The sequence below is a fragment of the Fusarium poae genome, chromosome 2, assembly GCF_019609905.1.
Source record: "Fusarium poae strain DAOMC 252244 chromosome 2, whole genome shotgun sequence".
NCBI classification, from domain to species: Eukaryota; Fungi; Ascomycota; class Sordariomycetes; order Hypocreales; family Nectriaceae; genus Fusarium; species Fusarium poae.
Genome location: NC_058400.1, coordinates 3567658 through 3588375, shown reverse-complemented (window position 1 = coordinate 3588375; position 20718 = coordinate 3567658). Strand labels below are relative to the sequence as shown.

General features: G+C 48.1%; 6 protein-coding genes across 6 annotated transcripts; 5 read left to right on the top strand and 1 right to left on the bottom strand.

The window, feature by feature from the left end:
* Positions 1-134: 134 nt before the first annotated feature.
* On the bottom strand, positions 135-1887 carry FPOAC1_005078 (uncharacterized protein; the record flags this gene model as incomplete). Its single annotated transcript, XM_044849609.1, has 2 exons — positions 135-1819; positions 1872-1887. 2 exons carry the CDS (start codon positions 1885-1887, stop codon positions 135-137), a joined length of 1701 nt encoding a protein of 566 aa, XP_044708319.1.
* Positions 1888-2460: 573 nt separating this feature from the next.
* On the top strand, positions 2461-3198 carry ARPC4 (Actin- protein 2/3 complex subunit 4; the record flags this gene model as incomplete). The annotated part of the gene is made up of 5 exons (XM_044849608.1): positions 2461-2463; positions 2526-2852; positions 2913-3038; positions 3095-3139; positions 3190-3198. The coding sequence occupies 5 exons, from the start codon at positions 2461-2463 to the stop codon at positions 3196-3198; spliced, it is 510 nt and encodes a 169-aa protein (XP_044708318.1).
* Positions 3199-4757: 1559 nt separating this feature from the next.
* Positions 4758-5186, top strand: FPOAC1_005076 (uncharacterized protein; the record flags this gene model as incomplete). Its single annotated transcript, XM_044849607.1, has 1 exon — positions 4758-5186. The coding sequence occupies one exon, from the start codon at positions 4758-4760 to the stop codon at positions 5184-5186; it is 429 nt and encodes a 142-aa protein (XP_044708317.1).
* Positions 5187-5219: 33 nt separating this feature from the next.
* Positions 5220-7297, top strand: FPOAC1_005075 (uncharacterized protein; the record flags this gene model as incomplete). The annotated part of the gene is made up of 3 exons (XM_044849606.1): positions 5220-5411; positions 5506-6204; positions 6254-7297. The coding sequence occupies 3 exons, from the start codon at positions 5220-5222 to the stop codon at positions 7295-7297; spliced, it is 1935 nt and encodes a 644-aa protein (XP_044708316.1).
* Positions 7298-8528: 1231 nt separating this feature from the next.
* Positions 8529-9973, top strand: FPOAC1_005074 (uncharacterized protein; the record flags this gene model as incomplete). The annotated part of the gene is made up of 2 exons (XM_044849605.1): positions 8529-9040; positions 9085-9973. 2 exons carry the CDS (start codon positions 8529-8531, stop codon positions 9971-9973), a joined length of 1401 nt encoding a protein of 466 aa, XP_044708315.1.
* Positions 9974-13105: 3132 nt separating this feature from the next.
* FPOAC1_005073 (uncharacterized protein) lies at positions 13106-15570 on the top strand (the record flags this gene model as incomplete). The annotated part of the gene is made up of 3 exons (XM_044849604.1): positions 13106-14255; positions 14302-14684; positions 14740-15570. The coding sequence occupies 3 exons, from the start codon at positions 13106-13108 to the stop codon at positions 15568-15570; spliced, it is 2364 nt and encodes a 787-aa protein (XP_044708314.1).
* Between the last annotated feature and the right edge of the window lie 5148 nt (positions 15571-20718).

Here is a 20718-nt window from a genome sequence, read left to right as displayed (position 1 = left end):
TCATGCTCCCCACTACGCCTACCTGGCCATACCACATCCCCCCTATCCATGTTGATTCGTTGATTCATCCTATGTCGTGCCCAGGTGATAACATACTTCTACGTACGCAGTAGGCTTTCGTTCGTACCATTTTCTTACTCCATAACACCTTCGGCAGAAGGCAAAGGAATGGCGCAGTATAGAAGAACGAGAGCTGAATGAGATTCACCGCCACCAGCAAGTGTGTCGATCTTCTCAGCTTCAACTTCTGTCACTTTGTCGTCGTTGAACCACCACCACTTGCCATCCTCCTCGCCCTTCTTGCCAGTCTTGGGGTCAACAGGAGCAGACTTCTTAACATAAGAAGTGTAGTGACCACTGTCTGCGCTGGCACCTTGGTGTGTTATGACACCGCGGAGCTCATAAAGACCAGACTGGTTGGCACCATCGTCGTTGCGCAAGTCGGGGTTGATGAGTGCGTTCAGCTCCTTCTTGGCCTCAATGATGGAGGCATTCCTTTCAGTCTCAATGTCGGCATCAGTCTTGTATGTCTCACCCTCCTCGCCCATAACAGTGTCTCCATCAGTCGACTTGCCCTCCTGCTTCTTCTCGGCTTCCTTCTTCTCCTTCTCGGTAGGAAGGCCAGCACCGCCAGGGATATCGCCGACATCCTGGTCATGAGTCTTCTTACGTCTCTTGCGGGCACGCTCGATATCCTCCTCGTCCTTGCGAATCTCGCGAACCTTGTCGCGTACAGGAACCAGAGCGCTTTTCAGCTCATCGGAACAGAACTCAACAATATCAAGCTCCTTTGGGAAAGTGACTTTTCGCATGATCTTGGCTTTCTTCTGCGTCTCTCTTTTCCAGAAGAAACGCACAAAATGCACAGTCAAGTATTTAGGAGCACGGGAGATCTTGGAGGTTCTGGTGTAAAGAGCATTGCGGCCTAGAACTCCAGACTCCTTCTCAAACTTTTCCTCTAGTGCGGCAAGAATGCCGTCTCGGAGATGGTTCGTCGAGCTGTCGATGTGGCAGTTGAGTTTGGCAAACCTTTCCGTAGCGACGACGGGCGATTCGCCCTCAACGGAGGCCTGCTCCTCATCGCATTTCAGCACAGAAGAAAATTCACCAGACATATACTTCTCCACAAAGGATTCCTCGGGCGAGTTTTCACTACCGGTGATTCGGAGCTTCTGGTTAAGTTGCTGCACGATCTGGGACCAAGCCTCCTCTGCATCCTGCTGAGCATAGCCTTGTCCTGTCTTGGACTTTTCCGCGAATTGAGGGAACACAGCTCGCAGTGCACCCAGGAAGGTCAAAGGAGGCAATGGTGCCTGTGTTGTTCCCATCCTCTTGTACAGACTCGAAAGTTGAGATGCAATGTCCATGCTTGTGCTTGCCACCATTAAGTTGCTGTTGCCGCCACTCTCAGGACTATACTTTTCCAGAGCATCCTGAAGCTCAGGGATCACGCGCAGGGTCTGAAGGGTGGAATTGAGATAGCATGTGTTTCCAAGATTGATAAGGCCGGCGGGAGTCGCACCGACTTGTTGAGCTTGCTCAGCTTCTGTCATGTCCTCGACAAACTTGATGGCCTCTTTCGGTCGGACAAGCTCACCACCGCCAGCGCTCGGGGTACCCATCATCATAATGACTTGGCCGGACTTGAGGCCTAACTTGCTCATGTCGGCATCGTCCTTGAGCTGGCCACCCTTTATGAGGATCTTTTGGCGTTCAGGCTCCACATTGGTCAAGCTGAACATTTGGAGCTTGAAGTCTTCGCCGGTAGAGCTAGAATCGATTTCGACATCGTGCTTCTTCCCTTGGTGTTTCACCACGACTATTGGAGGTAAGAAATTGATTTCAAAGCAATGCGGCAAAAAATGACTGACCTGAAATGGAAGACATGGTTGTTGTTAATCGGAGCTTGGAGGCTTGAGGTGGGGTGCTGGGTGATTAAGTAACTGTGGAAAGCAGATGCCGTCTGCTCACCCTTTTCCTGAGAATCCCAAGATCTAAAGAAGAAGAAAGAACAGAAGGAAGAGAACAAGTCAAGAATGCATCCCCGTGGAGATGCTGTTTGCAAAGGGACAAGGCGTAGAAGATGCTAGAGATGCGTCACCGAGTGGTACCTGGAGGAAGGCGAATTGTTAGTGGGGAAAGCGGTGTAGTGTAGTTTCCGCGGGGCCCAGAGTCGAGGAGCTGTGGCTGTGGCTCTGTGGAAATATTATAGCCACAGAGAGCTCTTTGAGGGCCAAGCTCTTTCACTGTCCAAGGTTTCCCCATTCATCACGGCCCCACCCAGAGAGATGGAGACGTCAGGTATGGCGACGCCTCATTAACAACTGCGCCTCAAGTTGTTGAAGCTCCAACCTCCAACGTCAACGTCGACCGACCCCGCCGAGCTCCGTGTTCTCCATCAACATCTCGATACGTGCTTCTGCCGCTTGTTTTAGAACGTCCTAGGACGTGCTTCCAGCAATGGTACAACCTCATTGCCATTCCATGAGCCTGATCGCAAGCTGACAGCTAACCTCTCCGCTTAGTCTCAATCCCTCCGACCTTACTTGCAATGCGTACGCAGCAGCTTGACCGCTGCACTCACGCTTTCTAACTTTGCTTCTCAAACCGCTGAGCGACACAATGTCCCCGAGATTGAGGCACAGACATCACCCGAAGTCCTCCTCCAGCCCTTGACTATTGCGCGAAACGAGAATGAACGTGTCTTGATCGAGCCTAGCATCAACTCCGTCCGTATCAGCATCAAGATCAAGCAGGCCGACGAAATCGAGCATATACTGGTCCATAAATTTACAAGGTTCTTAACGCAACGTGCCGAGTCATTCTTTATCCTGCGAAGGAAACCGATCAAGGTCAGCCACTGGTCATGACATGTCACTATTGATCTGCCCCTGACTGACTGACTAATACAGGGCTATGACATCTCCTTCCTGATAACAAACTTCCACACCGAGGAGATGTTAAAGCATAAGCTTGTTGACTTCATCATCCAGTTTATGGAAGAAGTCGACAAGGAGATCTCCGAGATGAAGCTATTTGTAAGTGCCAGGCCGCAATGTAAAATTACAACCAGTAGATGCTGACCTACCTATAGTTGAACGCCCGAGCGCGATTCGTAGCCGAGTCTTTCCTTACACCTGTGAGAATCAACCTCAATTGACACCGCTAGACGATACTAACCATTGGTAGTTTGACTAGACCCTCAGCTGGTATGAGGCTTGGAGATCTCTCCTGAGAATATCGGCTGTCGTAATATATTTTTGGCCAAGCAAAATTATGACAGTACTGACGTGCAGAGGCTTCGATAGGCGAGCTTCATGCTTTGGAGAGAAGGGCGGTTTAAGATTACGACATTGCCTAGATATAAACTTTACCGACCAAATCGAATTGAAATGCGCATCTTTCTGGAACAACCTTTCGTTATTTGACAATGGTCCGCATAAGCGGGCACCGACGTTGATGGATAGTTCTAGGCCCTGGGCGAGATCCCTCTGTTTATGTTGGCTACTTATTGATAAAATCCCCCCGATTGAAAAGACAAACGACGTTTGAATGCCTTCTGTTGGCAATAGCCCCTCGTTCTTCAATCCAGGTCCACTATCGCAGACTGGGCATTAGTCGCCTGCTATTTATTAATCATACTTTTCACCACAATCATGGCTATTTATTGTTCCACCCTTCATTCATTCGTCTCTGGTTGCTATTGGACTTGGTGGTCATGACGGTTGATGAATCACTGTCAATGACCTGCGAGGGACAGGTATGAATGACCCTTTCTGACACTGCCGTCAACTGCCCAGCACTGTCATCGAAACGTGGAGCCGGTGCTTCATTATTGTTTCCTAGGAGACAATTGTTAGCTCGCCTAGCACTTCTGTTTCTTGCTGTGGGCTCCTTTCTCCCTCTCGCACCTATCAATCCCTTCTATCCATCTCAACCCCGACTTTTCTTCATTCCCCTAGAAGCTACAGATCTCCGTAAATGCATTCAGCCTTTCGGAAATAGTTACTAGATTGAATCGGTCCTCTCTACCTTGAGCTCCTTTCTACCGTCTTTTATCTGCTAGGTACTTTTGCTTCCACCAAGACTTTTCTTGAACACTCACTCCTCCTCAAACCTGCACTGCAACCTTCACAGCCCTTTACCATCAACAATTTCGAACAGTGAAGTGAGTACGCAAGTGTGCAGCGACGCTCGCCTAATTCCTTCGATTTTGGCACTCAGGCATTGCCGCCTCCCTTTTATTCCATTCCACAAACTTCTAGTCTGTAACGCACAACATCATAACGCTAACAGCCGCGCACTTCAGATTCTTGAATCCAAACACTTGGCTTTTCACTTGCCATTCTGCATCTTCGTTCTTGCCCCCTCTCTCACAGTTTTCTTATCTTTTTCTCTTTGCTTACAACTTGAACCTTCGTGGTATTGATATCACGCGGAGACCTCATTATTCCTACGCCACAAGCGCTGTGGCCGTTGGACTCCAAGCCCGTTTGACTTCCAACTTCCTAAGTACCCGATTTATTCCAAACATCCAGTGCGGAAACACAGTTGCGGTTCGCCGGTCATCTGTTATCTCATATCGAAAGTTTACCGCCATATTGCTGTGTGGTGAGTTTCTTTTACCCAGCTACAACACGACGTGGGCATAACAAACAGAGTTTCTCGAGCGCTTTTCTCGCATTTAAGATCCGATACCTGGGACAATAGGAACATTTTACTGACAATGCATCCGTTCTTAGTCCCACGACTCTAACATGTCGTATCACATCGGCCAGTTTCCAGGCCAGTCTGATGCCCAGCAATCTCAGATGGCTCAAGAAAACTTTGCCCCCTATCACCCAGGCCCTCTCTCTTCCAACCCGCCGTTCGGGATCCCTTCTTTCCGACCTCAGCCTAGTCGACCTCAAAACGCTGCTAGTTCGCACAACCCCGAGTCTGCTTCTCTTGCTAACTCAAACTCGTGGATGCCTTCAGCTCACCAGGCTCTCAACAACGCCCTCCAAGCGAGTGGGTTTGGCGAGGAACAGAATGGTATGGGAGCAATGGCCACGCTCCCTCCTAATGGTAATCCTGTGCCTAGTATTCTTGAACCACCCGTTGCGCCCCCAAACAGCCCTGTACAGGGTGTTCCTGGCACCGTTGTACCGTGCATGCCGCTCGACACTGGTGCTCTGGCCCCTTAGATGGGAGGACAAGCTCAGAGTGTTGGCAACAACATGGCCAATGGCATAGCTAATGGACATGTCCCATCTACTGCCAACAACGCGCAGTATTTTATCGCCAATGGTTCTTCTCAGCCGACAGCAAATGGTTTCCCTCAGGGAGTGGTTTTCGTTGCGAACGGCGGCAGCCAAACTCTTGGAAGCTCTGGCATTGCCAACCGACTCCCTCACGGGGCTCAACTTTATGTAAGTCTTAGGCCGTCTCTTGGGGTTTATGGATCAAGATGTCCTGTTCTTATAAAGTAATGTCATGAATGTCGCTGATATTGGGGAATTTTAGCCTAGCCGACCTATTCAGAACACGAGTGCTTACAGTGTCGAGCCGCCTGGCCTAATCTCACCTCCACACGGCCACAATTCGACTTCTCAACCTGGAAGCCAACACTCTGTTCAATCGGATTCTACTGGAGCTGCTCACCAGTTCTACACTCCTGTGCCGCCCTCTCAGGCCCCAAACATGCCTGGTCTGCCTCAGAGTATCTCCTTCCACGCTGGTTTGTCCCTGATGAGTCCTGGAAACACTCCGCACCATTTCAGCGGCGAACGCATAGGTGATTCACTGTCTACTCCCACCTCAGGCACCAACCATCATTTGACGGAACCTCGTAACTACGCGCCCCGAACAGCTGGTCAGCCAGTTGACAGTTTGCCTCCTCCTCGCTTCAATCTGGACTTGCAGACAGTCCCCAGCGCTTGTTCCACTTCACCCCGGGACCCCTTTGGAAGTCCTGAGCGTGTTGAGCCGAGTGCCTTGATCCCATTTCCGAATATGCCCCCTCCTGCTATCCAGCAAGCCATGCTCACTGCTGCGATGACAGTGCCATTCGCCGGTAATAAATCTCAAAAGCTACACGAGCTGACGGGCACCTACTCTGGTCTCCCTACTTTTGAAACCGCCATGAGCTCTGCATTCTTCCCATTCGCGAGCGGCCCTGGATCGACCAAGGCATCCACGGCAGGTGTTGTCCGTCTCAAGAATGTAAGCCTTTCACACCCCCCTACTACTGCTCTTGTTCTGATCTTTCTAGATACCATTTTCTACCAAGCGTTCCGAAGTCGTTGCCTTCATTGGTCGCAATAGTCGAATGTTGAGTGATGGTGAGGAACCCATCCACATCATCATGGACCGAGCTACGTCCAAAACCATGGACGCCTTTGTCGAATTCATGACGATGGAGGATGCCATGCGCTGTGCCGAAAAGCATCACCAGTACACCCAGACTGGTCGTATCAGCCGTCTTGGTGAGCGTCCTGTTGAGGTTGAGTTGTCGAGTCAAGCTGCTCTGATGCAGGAACTTTTCCCTCTTGCTCGTGGTGTATTCTGGGACGGCGCCAACCCTCAGATCCTTCCCACCAGCAACAAAGAGCCTTGGGCAAACTTCAAGGGTTTCATCTTCCCGGAAGAGATGGTTATGCTTGTCAAACATGTGGAAGTTCCTCATCGGTCCCCCTTTTCCAAAGAGTGTCCTCAACGCCCATATGAGTGCCTCATCAGCACCCTGCGCAAGTTTCCTTGGTACGCCCCGGATCACATTACTATCGCTCAACGTGGTGCTATGTACAAGGCTACAATCAAGCTTCTTCGTTTGCTTGGCCGATCAGTCTCGGGGCAGGATGACCCAGTCAACCTCACCACCCAGCTCTTCCAGCGTGTTATCCGAACTGCAATGGATTGCAAAGGCTTCACCATCCTTCAGAAGGACAACATTGCGTTCATGGTCCAAATGCCTCCCATCGAGCAACAACGCCGTCATGGCCAGCCGTTGAATCCCACCTCTTGGGTCCACCAGTACGCCATCGCGCGCAAGCCAGACATTCCTCTTGATGTCGTTGACTGGTACATCCGCCTGATTCGTGAGCAGACGACTCGCGATGTCCTCATTCGCCCTATTCACGAGCGCACCTCGATTCAAGAGACGCTCAAGGACACTGATGACTACTGGGGCTACTTTTACCATGAGGTCAACTATGTCCAGGGACCTCAGTTTGATGAAATGTCTCTAGGGAGGTGCGCCTACCTTGAACTTTCTGCGATCGAGCGGATTCTCGGTCGTGCTCTTGGCTTTAACTGAGTGCTGAACAACGGTTGATGCAGTTTTACCAATCGGACTTCAACACGTTTCTTTTCTACCTTTCATTTCGGAGTTTTCTTTTCATCTCGGAATTTCGCTGCGTCTTTCAGGCCAGCAACAGAAACCTTTTGCTTTTCCCCAGATCCAGGGCCTCTCGAATACGGCCGTTGAGGTATCTCAGAGCACTACTTCATCGCACACTCACATTTGGTACTCAGCATTTTGTCAACTCGCAAACCGGGACCAAGGCTAAATAATCAAGAGCGATGCGGGGAGGAAGAAGTTGCGGCGTACTAATACGATGAACTTGGTGTCGGGGCGAGAATGCAATACTGGGGGCACTGACATGCATGGACGGTTTTGGTTGGGCTCGTTGCTTGTATTTTCTGATAATTCTGCTTGCTATATGGGAAGATTAAAGAAATTGGCTTGGGGACTTGAGTTATGCATATGCAAGTGATACGTGCTTTTCTGATTGTGGTTTATGTCAGATATCACGTACCAGGTAGGTACCTAGGTAGGTACCTTAGTACCTATGATCTGGCTTTACGTGAGCTGTGTACTGGTAGAAGCTGGTGGGGTGTGCATAACAATCCATCTGTTGATTAATTAATATTTGAACGCTAAGATGGGTGTCAGGGTCCAACCGCTCTCCATTACTGGTTCCTTACTGGTAGATGCCCTCTAGTGCTGGAATTCAGGTGAATCGACCCCTAGAACTCTCCTTGTCCCAAGTATGTGAGTTTAATTGTTGCCCAATCAAAAGATGCATTGAATACTGCAACGGCAGTCATCTCCACTTGCCGAACACATGGACGCCCTTGGCTCAGGTACCATCCTATCCTGAAGTGAGGCTGGAATTGCACCTACAAAATTGTCTACTCGGTACTGTCTCCCTTATTAATAAGGTACCACCTACCTACCTGCCTGCCTATCCGTCCGTACATGTTTGTCCGTTCTGTTTATCCATAAGTACTACCTGGATTATCCTACCAACCTTGTCGGAGGACTTGCTTCATTTCTGAAAAACTCAAATTATCAAAAGGAGTTTCATTTTCCCGTGTTTGTTTCTTTCTCCTAGCTCTTGTACCGAAACAATCCCTTCCGAGACCCACGTCAGACAAGACTCGTTAGGTCAAGTTCATAAACAAATATCTCGCGATCCTTCGCACTGCATCATCCTCGCTATCCTCTGCAACTAGCCATTTGGCAATCAAACCCGCCCACAATCATGTCTGCTGGGCAAGATAAAACGGCTGCCGCTCCGGCCTCTACAGAAGCCCCTACGGCTCCTGCCGTTGTTGAGCCCGCCGCTGAGGCGACCGCAGAGGTTGCCAACGAGAAGCCAGCTCAAGCTGGCGCCTCTGCTCCCGAGACCCCTCTAGCTAAACTTGATGGCCGTCTCGATGAAATCTGCAGCAAGGCACACCACAAGGAGATGTGGGGAGTGCAGCTGTCCAGCATCAGCCACATCCCTACGATGGTGGTTCTTCAAAAGTTCCTTCGAGCCAACAACGATGACCCCATTGCTGCTGAGAAGCAGCTCACTCAGGCTCTCGAGTGGCGCAAGAAGATGAACCCTACGGCGTTGGTCACTCAGACCTTCGACAAGAACAAGTTCGACGATCTGGGCTTTGTCACTGTGCACAGTGGAGAGAACAACAAGGAGACCATCATCACATGGAATATTTATGGTGCTGTCAAGGACAAAAAAGCCACATTTGGTAATGTCGAGGAGTGGGTGTCTGTCTTCCACGCAGGTAAAAACTTTACTAACTTTGTGCTAGATTCATCAAGTGGCGTGCTGCCATCATGGAGATAAGTGTTCAGAAGCTCAACCTGGACAAAGTCACTGAGCCCATCCCTGAAGGAGGCGAGGATCCTTACCAAATGATCCAAGTTCATGACTACCTCAACGTCAGCTTTTTCCGTGTCGATCCTGCTGTAAAGGCTGCCAGCAAAGAAACAATTTCCGTCTTCTCTATGGCCTACCCAGAGCTGCTTTCTCACAAGTACTTTGTCAACGTTCCTGCCATCATGGGATGGATGTTTGGTGCCATGAAGCTCTTCCTTGCCCCTGCTACTCTTCGCAAATTCCACCCCATGACTTCTGGCACTACACTGTCTACGGAGTTGAAGAGCATTGCTTCTTCTTTGCCTAAGGAATACGGTGGCCTTGGACCCAGTGTTAAAGAGGGCCAAACTGTTTTGCTGACCGAGGCTGGTGAGACTGACGTAGCTTCTCCCAAGTCTTCTGTCACCGAGCCTACTGCCATTCCTGTAGCCGCGGGCTCCGACTCTGCTGCTGAGAATGTTCCTGTCACCACCGAACCAACTCCCGCCGCCCATGACTCTAGCTCTTCTGCCGAGGATGTTCGAGCCACTACAGAGCCAGCTCCTGCTGCCCAGAACACCATCCTTGCCGAGCCTGTAGTCGCTACTGAGCCAGCTGCCGTTACGCCAATCCCTAATGGCGTGGAGGCAGTCACTGCCCCAATTTCTGCTCCAGTTGAAGCAGCCAAGGAAGAGACTGCTGAGAAGGCCGTTGAGAAAGCCGGTGAAAAGCCCATCGAAGAAGCTCTCGAGAAGCTGACCGTCGATCCAGCTGATAATGCTGAGAAGAAGGAGGTGCCTGCTGCTATCGCCGAAGTGGAGAAGAAGGAGACCACTGCTTAGATTGTATGGCCTAGAAAGAAGAAAAACGAAACTCTGGAGTGGGAGACACCAAACAACCATGGGATTTGATACCATAAACAATACCCCCCTTGGGTTGCTGGAAATGAGTTTATTAAGTTGAGTATTGCTCTAGAAATATGGTATCCTCGAGTAGTATCAAATGCGACGTCGATTCCGTTTCTGGTGAGCATGCATTTGTATTGCTGTCGCATGAGTATATCCTGAATTGTATTTGAGAGTGTTGAGAACAAATGCTTACTTTCCAGTGCTTTGTAATACGAGGTTTGCTGCAGCTATGGACAACAATTACTCTTCTAGATAAGTGACCAGTAGCTAGAGATAATAATCTACGATAGTGTATCAGTGCCGTTAAGCGACATCGAGGCCTATAGTTCTGATTATGTCAGAGACCGAACTCACAGCATTTGGTCTATGGCTTATGGATATAACAAAATCAGCAACTCGACTGCTGTACAGAAAGAGTATATTGTCAGCTCCATGATAGTAGAATGTATTATACAAATGAAGTGATACTAACAATGTGGTGCAGCCCTATTTTCCAGTGCCCCAACAAATCACATGTCATTTAGTGCATGGTCATGGTGTTTGACGAAAGCTATAGTCTACCTGTCGTCGAGGTTTTCTATCTTTTCTGAGATGCACAGAAGGTTAAAGGAAGTGAACTGCTACGAGCTTAAAGAGGTAGCTGCTGCACAGACGGAAGCTGTCTGGTTTCCGAGACGCTGATATACTCGACAATATCTTTGTGGATAGTCATGATATAGTTGTAGGCTAAAGAAATCGCGATATAACATCAGAGTACAGGGAGGTAAGTAAACAGTCCATGCCGAATATACTAGAATCGTCAGGATGTATGACTGCCATGGTTGCGCTGGAGAGTTGCAGGGGACTGAAGCTTGGATTAGACCCCGTGACTTGATGATCCTCAGGTTACATATCTGGGCATCTATTGCAGACATCGCTGAGACTAATGATATTAAATTATTCTTGATGTTTGAAACGTCGTCGATATTTTAAGAGACTATGGAGTATAAAGATTTAGTATCTTTGTTTATGCTGCTGCAAAGGAGTGTCATCCGGCGAGGAGAAGATGCAAGGCAACAGACCCAGTCACGGTCGTGACGATGTGAAATATGTAAAACATATTTTTGTTCTATTTATAATAGTAGCAACTCATTCGGGAACTCGCATAGGTGGCTGTGGGTTTGTGAGTATGTCTCTCTGACGGGCAATTGCTTGTTTGGCTGTCCGTGAGAACCTCAGTACCGGCCCTTTTCGGAGGTGACTGGCGCTCTGGCCCCTGAGTAATGCAACGTCACTCACGAGAAACTTGTAGAACTATAGTTTTATTATTCTGGAAACGGATACAATTATCCCAATGGATCATGAGTATTGCTTCCTTGTTCGATAATCAAGTCTGTGCTGGCAAAACCACTTTAGGCTCCATGGTAGCCGAGCGGTTGAGGCTATCTTGGGTCACGTAGCTAGCGAAACTGTAAACTCGCCCAACGATATATCATATCCGTATTCAGATGCCCGTTCTGTTGGATTTATGTGACATATCGTTCTTTATCTCTTTTTTCGAAAGATAGTGATATCTGAGTCAGATATCGTCAAGGCGCCAAGTGGCAAAGCAGGCACGACGAGGTTGAGACATTTGAGAAGGAGCCTGTAACTCGAACAATGTAGAGTCTGAACAAGTATAGTTGCATTTTAAATATTGCCAGAAGAAAGGATGGAATTTTTTCAACACCGCGAATGGTTTCACAAACAGATTGCATTTAATGTGACCAAAGCAGTGTTGCGCATCTCGTCTCAGGCGGTCCATATGGTTTCGGTCTAAGAAACTCGCGTTTACCTACCTTGCCTTCCCTCGAAAATCAGCCAGTCGGCCAGCCATGCTCATCCTCGCATCCAATTGATGATTGTACTCCTCCCTGCCTCAGCTCAGCTCAGCCTAGGTAGGTAGGCCTAAGGGGCGAACAAGCCAAACTCCCTTGTTTCTCCTCCCAACCTCCAAATTCTGTCATCCTTCTAACAACTGCATCTCGACTGTACTGCCGAGAGACATAGCTAGAGGCAGGACATATTGTGTGTATTACACTCACACACAAGACTCTGTTCTCCACTGTTGGATTCTTTACAACACTTTCACTTTCACTTTCACTTTCACTTTCACTTTCACTTTCACTTTCACTTTCACTTTCACTTTCACTTTCACCTTTACCTTACCTTTACCTCTTCTTCTCTTTTTTTTGATCCTCATAATCTACCCCCTCCTGTTCTTTCGTGCTCCTGCTATTATCCTGTCACGTATTGACCTGGCCCGGCCACTTATCCCACTTTTTCCTTACATCAACCAAACGACGCGACCAAGAGCCAACAACAGTTTTTGTTTAACTCATCTTTAAACATCCCGACTCGACTCTTGTTGTTTACCTGTACCGCTGATACGCGTTTTCTCGATCGTCCAAAACTGATTCACACTCCTGTCACATCTATTGAACAAGGTACATATATATTTCTCTTCTTCCTTTGTCTTCCTCCCTATGTCATATCTCGATATCTTCTTCCTTACACCAACCTTACACGTCAACTTGACACTCTCTCCGTATTCTCTTTCTGATCGCCAAATCCGATCTTTCCTTACTCCTCTTTTTTCGCCTGTTATCTTCCTACCTACCTACCTTCCCAAATATTGAAGTACGTACCAAGCCTCCTACCCGGGTAGTCTTCGACCTTGGCCTGGCTCTTCTTGCCTGCCCTGGACCAGTCTAGGTTGGACTGGCGCGCGCGGGGGGAAAGCACCATCCACTAGCACTTGGCCTTGGTCGCCCACTCTCTCCTTCCCGATCCCACTCTCATCTCTGAGCGCGCCGCGTTTGCTTCTCAACTCCATTTACCTCTTTACACCCTCTTTACCTTTTCTTTTTTTGGAACTCCATCAATCCTGACTTTTTACGTTATTTCTCTCTCTTTTCAATTTTTAATCAGTTTGGGATATTATTTTCACACATTTTTTCCTCAGTCAAATCCGAATGACTTTCTGGTTCTGAACATTTCGCGTCAAAGCAGTATACTACATCCGAGGCGACCTCTTACCCTGCCAACATGGCACTCGTCTTGACCTCCGAGGGCGCCTTCGAGGTAGGTGTCACGGACGATTCCTCCTCTAATGTCGCGTCAACGACTTCTACGCCTCCTACTACCGTTGCCGATGAAGCCAGTCTTCACTCCGAATCGCCTAAGCGCGATGTTGTTCATGTTGCACTCGACCTCGAGTCTCCTGAAATCACGCTTACTACATCCGACCCGATCGAGCCTTCAGACTCCGTCAGCACCGTCGATCCGCCGCCGCCTGCTCCAACACGCTCTCGCCGCAACCGCTTGAGCGCTCCTATATATAATTTAGTTCAATTGAGTGGTACAGCCGGCCACGGAAAGCGACGCGCCAAAGGTGATATTGTAGCGGATCGACGACGAAGAAGACGAACTGTTTCTGGTCCAGTCTTCCCTGGTAACGGTTCAGCACCTTCCAGCCCTGTTCAGGGTGCGACACCCGAAACAGTCCGAAGTGGCATTGACGCGCTAGGAGTCACACAGTCAGCCAGCAAACTCGATTCGCCGCGCACTCGCCGCCAAAGGATCTTGGAGGAGGACTTGCCAAACAGGCGTCCTTCAACGCGTCGTTCCAGTACCATTGCGCCTATCGCAGCTACGCCTGTCAACAAAAAGTCAAAGGTCTCTAAACGGAGTCGCAAATCTATGGACGCCGAAACGCCCTTGTCACGCGAGCTTAGACGTCTGCAGGACACAAAGGAGTTTGCCCATATTGACGAAAAGCCCGTGATTCAGAGCGTTTGGTCTAATGGGAAATTCGTCGATCCTAAAGCTCCCGCGCCGCCACCAAAAAAGAAGGCTGAACCTGAGCCAGTTACCGAAGAGCCCAAGGAAGCCGAGCCCGAACCTACGAATAGATTGAGGAATCGCAAACCCAAGAAGTATCTCATCAAGGGTCTTTATGCGGGCCAGGATGCCCCCACCGATATTTTTAAAGGACTGTCTGTGGCGGACAAGAAGAACCTTGCCCAGCTGCCCGAGCTTATCCCCAGCGGTCGTGTTAACAAGACCATGCCCCTGCCTATCTTCAATGGCCTGCGAACGCTTATTGACGGCCGCGATTTCAAGCTCCCGTATCAAGTCTGCCATCCTCTTCCTCCAGGTCAACCCAAGCCTGATGAGTGGAAGAAGATGACGAAAAGTAGGTTTAATGCCGATATTGTAACGCTGGTACTAACATGTTTTAGATCGCTTTATTGGCGAATCCAAAGACTACTGGCGAAAATCGCCCCTTTTCCATGACTATTCTTCAAAGTGTGTCTGCAAGCCAGAGGATGGTTGCGGCGAAAGTTGTCAAAACAGAATTATGCTGTATGAATGTGATGAGCAGAATTGCAATGCTGGCAAGAAGTATTGCACCAACCGTGCGTTCGCCAATTTGACAGCAAGAAGAAACCGGGGTGGAAAGTATCGAGTTGGTGTTGAAGTGATCAAAACCTCTGACCGTGGATATGGCGTACGAAGCAACCGATGCTTCAGACCTAACCAAATCATCATGGAGTACGCTGGTGAAATAATTACCGAGGAGGAGTGTGAACGCCGCATGACAGAGGTCTATAAAGACAACGAGGTAAGTTTCGAAATTATTCGTCAATTCTGATTGGTCAATCATATTAACTAGAAAGTGCTACTATCTCATGAGTTTTGATCAAAACATGATCATAGACGCCACTACAGGAAGCATCGCGCGTTTCGTGAATCACAGCTGCAATCCCAACTGCAGAATGATTAAATGGATCGTTTCCGGACAGCCGCGAATGGCCCTGTTTGCTGGCGACAAACCCATCATGACAGGTGATGAACTGACCTACGATTACAACTTTGACCCATTCTCGGCGAAGAATGTTCAGAAGTGCCTCTGCGGTGAACCTAACTGCCGCGGTGTCCTCGGTCCAAAGCCGCGTGAAGTCAAGCAACCCAAGACGGACCTCAAGAATGCAGTTAAGGGTGCCGTGAAAGCTGGCAAGCGCAAGCTCAAGGAACTCGTTGGCGATGAAGGCGACAGCGGCAACAACGCCAAGAAGCGCAAGGTTCAGCCTGCGAAGGGGGTGAAGCGAGCCATTTCGAATGCCAGCTCAAAGGTTGCAAAGGGCGCAGCAAGTGCTTTTAAGAAGGGTGTTTCGACAGTTACAGCGACTGCGAAGAAAACAGCTCTGAGCTCCAAGTCGCCCGCAAAGCAACGCGTCTCGGCAGGGGCCATTCTTAAGAAGACGACAACGAAGCGCGTTATTCAGACTTACTCGCGTACACCCCAGAACCGAGTGGCCGGGCGAGCATCAAGTGTTGGTCTTGTTGCAGTAAGCAGAGCAAAGAGTGCTTCGGTAACAAAGGTGACGGCCAAATCTACGACCAAGAAAATTGCTAGCATCAAAAGGACTGCGTTTCGAAACTCGACGCCTCGAAAGCCGTTGGATCTTTCTGGAGGGGCCGAGATAATGGTGGCAGCTGACGATTAAAGGACTGAAAAGAGATGACGACGTTGTGATGGAGATACGTCTACAAATAAACGAGACATTCTGACGGACCCGGGTTGCATTTTTTTTTGGGCCAGACCATGAATCAGGTACAAGGAGTGAGAGACATGGGGACATGGATTTCGGACTCGCTACACATTTTCCGCCATTGATATTACTACTATTCTTTTTATCTGCGGGTGCCAAGGCGTACAAGGGAGGTTTAGCATTGTACAGTACAAGGAATTGGTTAGTTGGCTGTCTGGCTGATGTGGACATTTGTAACTATGCTTATCTAGTTTTCACGCCTTGTCAATCAAGTATTGTAATGATTCTTTATGTTTTCGTTGTGATATATTGTGCAGTGGAGAAATTTTGCTTGGCTTGCTATACAGTAGCGGTAACTCATGCAGCACGTATATCATAATTTTGCCATTGAATCTCCTTTGTGCTTGTAGATAACAGGTCTCTTTTGCTTCTTTGCGGGTGTAAAACAGGGCAACTTCGAGCTGCTGTTTAATCTGTGAATACCTTCGTACTTACCTACCTAGGTACCTACTCATGCAAAGGTGAGGTGAGACGTAAAGTTGCCATTGCGTCTGTGAGCACCGTACCACAATTTGTCCAGTTACTGAGCAATTACAAAGTACCTAGGGACGCACAAAACAGGAAAGGTTGGGGACTCTTGGTGAGATGCTTGATTGTCCATAAGGCTGGTATGATGTCGGTCATTGGTATATTTTGTCAAAGCGTTATTCCATAATCGTGATTTGCGCTTGTCCTGTCACTTATGACGCCCAAAATTGTGTGTCGACTTACAGGCATGCATACACCTGGAAGCAGTGAATGGCGCTTGACAGATAGTTCGATGTGGTATTAGGAGAGAAGATGTCTGTAAAAGATATGCAGAAACGTTAGAGTACTAAGTTGAGGATGACACGGATGAGGGAAGGGAACGCCGGGAGACTTACAGGTGTAGCAGAGCCTCAGCTGGCCTTGTTAGAAATACAGTAAGCGTCTACAGACTAATCCGAGCCCAAAAAGACAGGGCGCTGTACCGAAGCCCAGTTACCTAGGTAGGTATGTATGTCTTGGTCCATTTAGGGGATTTGGCCGTGATGGACCAGATCCTAGGTCTATTTGCACATACACTCAACACCAATGGATTAGACAGTAAATTCACAAGGACAGCGAAAGCGTGGATAGTTCAAGTGGCTTTCTATAGCACTTTTAATGATAGCGAAATTCTATACAAAAACACAAAATACATAAAACAGAAGAGATCCAAGGTGCTAAGAACAAAACAGGAAACAAAATACAAAGGGAAAACGAATACAATGTGACATCAAAACATAAAGAGAAGAAAAAAAAGCAAAACAAAAAACAAGTGTACCCAATAACACCCAGGCCAGAACGTAAAGACAAGCCTTCGCAGGGCGTCAAGGGAATAGGGGGCTTTGAAAAGAAAAGAAAGTCCAGGACAACACGACCGATCATCATGATTTGATATACAGTCTTTTCCTTCCAGACGTGAGTCTCAAGTTGATGTACAGTTATCCATCGTTTTCTCTAGATTTTCGTGATACCCAGCGCTCTTTTATGTCGTGGCCTAACAGACAGTTGAACGCCCTCGTTCGAGAAGGAAAAGCTTCTGTGTTGAGCCTTTTCGCTGCTTTATCTCGAGCATAGGCGACAAAAGGCACCAGAGTTGACATGTTGAGCAACCAAGTCGTGGTCTGCTCAAAAATAGAATGTTTGCTTTAGACTTGCTCTCGTTGAATAAGGATTTCCATTTCCATATTCCGTAGTTGGCATTGCCTTTCATTGCGACGCTTATTATTTGACGACGTGAGAATAAACCTTGCATGTCAATTTGTTGAAAGGAGCCTGGCACGGGAAATTTTGGCAAATTTTCCCGCAGTTCATAGTGTTTTCGGCGTGACACGTATCGCATTGCCAGAAGATCACGGTGGTCATGATGGCTAGTATTTGAGAAAGAGTTAAAAGATGGTTTATCTCAGTGTTTTCGGCTAAAGATGGGTATGAATAGCCTGTTGAGGTTGCTGGATGAGTTGTCAAGGAATATCATCTTCAAAACCAAGCGTCGCTGCATATTAATAGTCAAATGATTCCATCTGAAGGACAGGCGAGGCCTCTTCAAGGCGAATTGTGATTCACAGACACGACGTGTGGTAACAGAGACAGCTAAACCTTACCTTTGGAAAACCCATAAACCACCCAGTGCACAGTCATTGTTTACAAACCTTTGCGCAAAAGAGACAATCTTGAAGTGCCGGACATGTTGAAAGAGCTGTGATTCAATGCGATCTGTGTCCATGCGCCATGGCGAAGCCGATCCTCACGAAGCTCCGACGGCAAATCAATAACAGGATGAGAACAAGTGTTTCAACCCATGAACCATTGGACCTCATGAGAGGTTAGTTCCATGCCACACAAGCGACATGTTGAATCAACGGACTGGAGAACGACACTTCGCACGTCTACATAGTAGGTGTTGTTCAAGGGCGGTACATGAGTGGTGGTCGAAGGAAGCTCCGCCTAGTGGAAACAGCTTGAGGGATGAAATGGTGCCGTCAGTCGAAAGAGGTATACTTTCGGACCAAGGTCAACATTGACAGGTATGCCGCAGTTTGGCAAAATAGCGAGCGAGATACAAGCCTGTTTGGAAGATGTTTAGCAACATTGACTACTAATTGCTTGCCAATATCCGCATCTAAGCCCCACGTGTTGAGCATGAAAGCACAAAAGTGATTCCCTCTTTCAACCTATCTGGTCCCAAGATTTCTGGTGTGTGTTTTCGTGGGCCGTCAGTGCGCAGAAGAGAGATGCGGAAAATGTGTGCGTGCGTCTTTCAACCTCATGTCGATGTAGTTTGCTCAGCCCCTGGTATGGACCTCAACGCTTATACACAAGAACGACAATAGCGGGGGCTTGCAGTGCCTGTTATGTTATTTCGTTGGGTTCAACTGCGAGCTTGGATCCTTGGGAATTTTGCGCATTCAGCTGTTGTCTGGATTGTAAGTGTATTTGGTGTGCGATAGATGGGCAAAAATGAGGCGGGGGTTGTTTCCTGGAGCGGGGCATTCCTAAGAGCTAAACATGGCTGAGCAGCCAGTTAGGTAGTCAGTCGCCAACACTCTGTTGTACAATACATAGTGTATATTGTAAGTTCTCTTGAATACAATAGGATCAGGGCCAAGGGCTTTAGCGGGGTTGTCCAAACAAACAATACCTTTAATTTTGAGTCATGAGGCTCTGCTATGGCCGGTATCGGAAAAGCGATTGTTGTTTCGCATTCCTTGTGGTGTAAAGAAGGCTTAAGATGTGCAAATCCTCTTGGGATAGAGATTGCAGAAGCACTGTGTCATATGTCAGCACAAAGATATGCATCTCGAATAGAAGGATATCACTCAACCGAATAGCATAGTCCAATACACCCATGATGTTTGAGAACCTTCTAAGAACAACGAGCAGGGTTTGTGCATGGGTCGCCCAAACGAGGCAGAATCCACGAAAGTACTCAATGATAGTAAGACGAGTCAACCACTCCGTAATAGAAATGGTCCCTTCTTTGTCTCTAACAGCACAATCCGGAAGTTGGAAGCAAGGTGAAGCTGCTTTCGCTCTTGTGGAATGTTTCACGCAAGATCAGAATATTGTCAGAGTGTTTCGAAAATGTCCTCTGTCGTTGACAAGGCTGGATAATATGAGCGTCTCAATGATAGAATCATCACTGCTTCTCCATGTTTTCTTGGGCCAGTTCGTTATCAGATGGCAAGGTGTAAATCCTCCGTTTCAAAAAGATAGTGGTAGTCCCTCACAGTCAGGGAAAAGTCGAAGCATGCGTTTCTGCTCGAGTGAAAGCCCATATGGAAGAGGTAAGCATATGATGGAAGAAAGGACAGAGAGTGACTGCAAAAACCTTGGCAGGTTTTGAGCAGCATAGATAAAATGAGGGGAAGTTCGGCTGAACGAACTTATATATCTTTTCCAAGGTCGCCTTGCTACCTCCATCAGGCAGTAAGCCGGGTTGATATGCACATCAATGTGGAAATAAGCTACCAACAGAGCCTTGGCTTTGACAAACTGTCAACCAACAGTAAAGCTGTTGAAAAGAGGCGCCGAGTGATACATTGGACATACGGCGCGGTATCATTTGGATGTTGAAGGTTATCACGCGGGCATGTGCAGTTGTACCTTTGTTCGCAAGGTATTTGGTTCGTGGTTGAAGATGCGAGCAGTTCTCGGGTTGAAACCTATCTAGTTTCTAAACCACATCGACAAGCACATAAGGCTGGGATTCTTTCGATGATTATCTTTTTATCTTCTGCGTGAGATGGTCATTGTTTCGGGTCCAGCAATCATTTGTCAGCATGTGGCCAATATTGTGTCAAGTCGAAAAACGCCCCTGAGAGGAGACTGTTCAGTGAGTGCTTGTCGCTGCCAGCTTTATAGAGACATACGTAGGCAACAGTAGAATGCAGTTTTGACAGAGAGATGGTTGCAGTCAGCGAGCATACAGGTCAGGTAGACACTAGATGCCCAATGCCGAAGTGCATGAGATGGATGCCTGGTTAGACCATGGGTAGACAGCTTGAGCATCAAACTAAATACTAGGTACTAAGTTGTGCCTCAAAATTAATACTCGATGCCTGAGAAGGGAAAGTACCTATGATTCGGGCTGTTTCTGAGGCTGGTGTCTATCTATCTGCCTACCTGGTAACGTTAGTCATTGACGATACGTTGTACAAACATGGCCACCTGCCTCAGGCTTAGTAGTTTTTGCCTTGGTTGGGTAGGTAGGTAGGTAGTGAAGTAGGGAATGGCTGGATGGATGTGAGCTCTTCAACAAGATCACCATGGACTCCTGCTGTCAGTTGTAGTGTTTTGGGGCCTCTGTACTCAATTGACAACTCGTGCACGTTGAAGAGTTAATCCCTGCTGCGCAATACAACGGTGATCATTAGATAGGTAGCGAACCTCCTATCTGACCCTACACGAGGCACTAGCAGGAACAAAGACACTGATGGTAAGATCAACTTTGCATCAGCAAGGAAGTAGACGTGAGCCGCTGCAGGAGATCAAAGCATTTTCTATATTAGTACCTCCTATGGTCTCGACCTCAAGCCC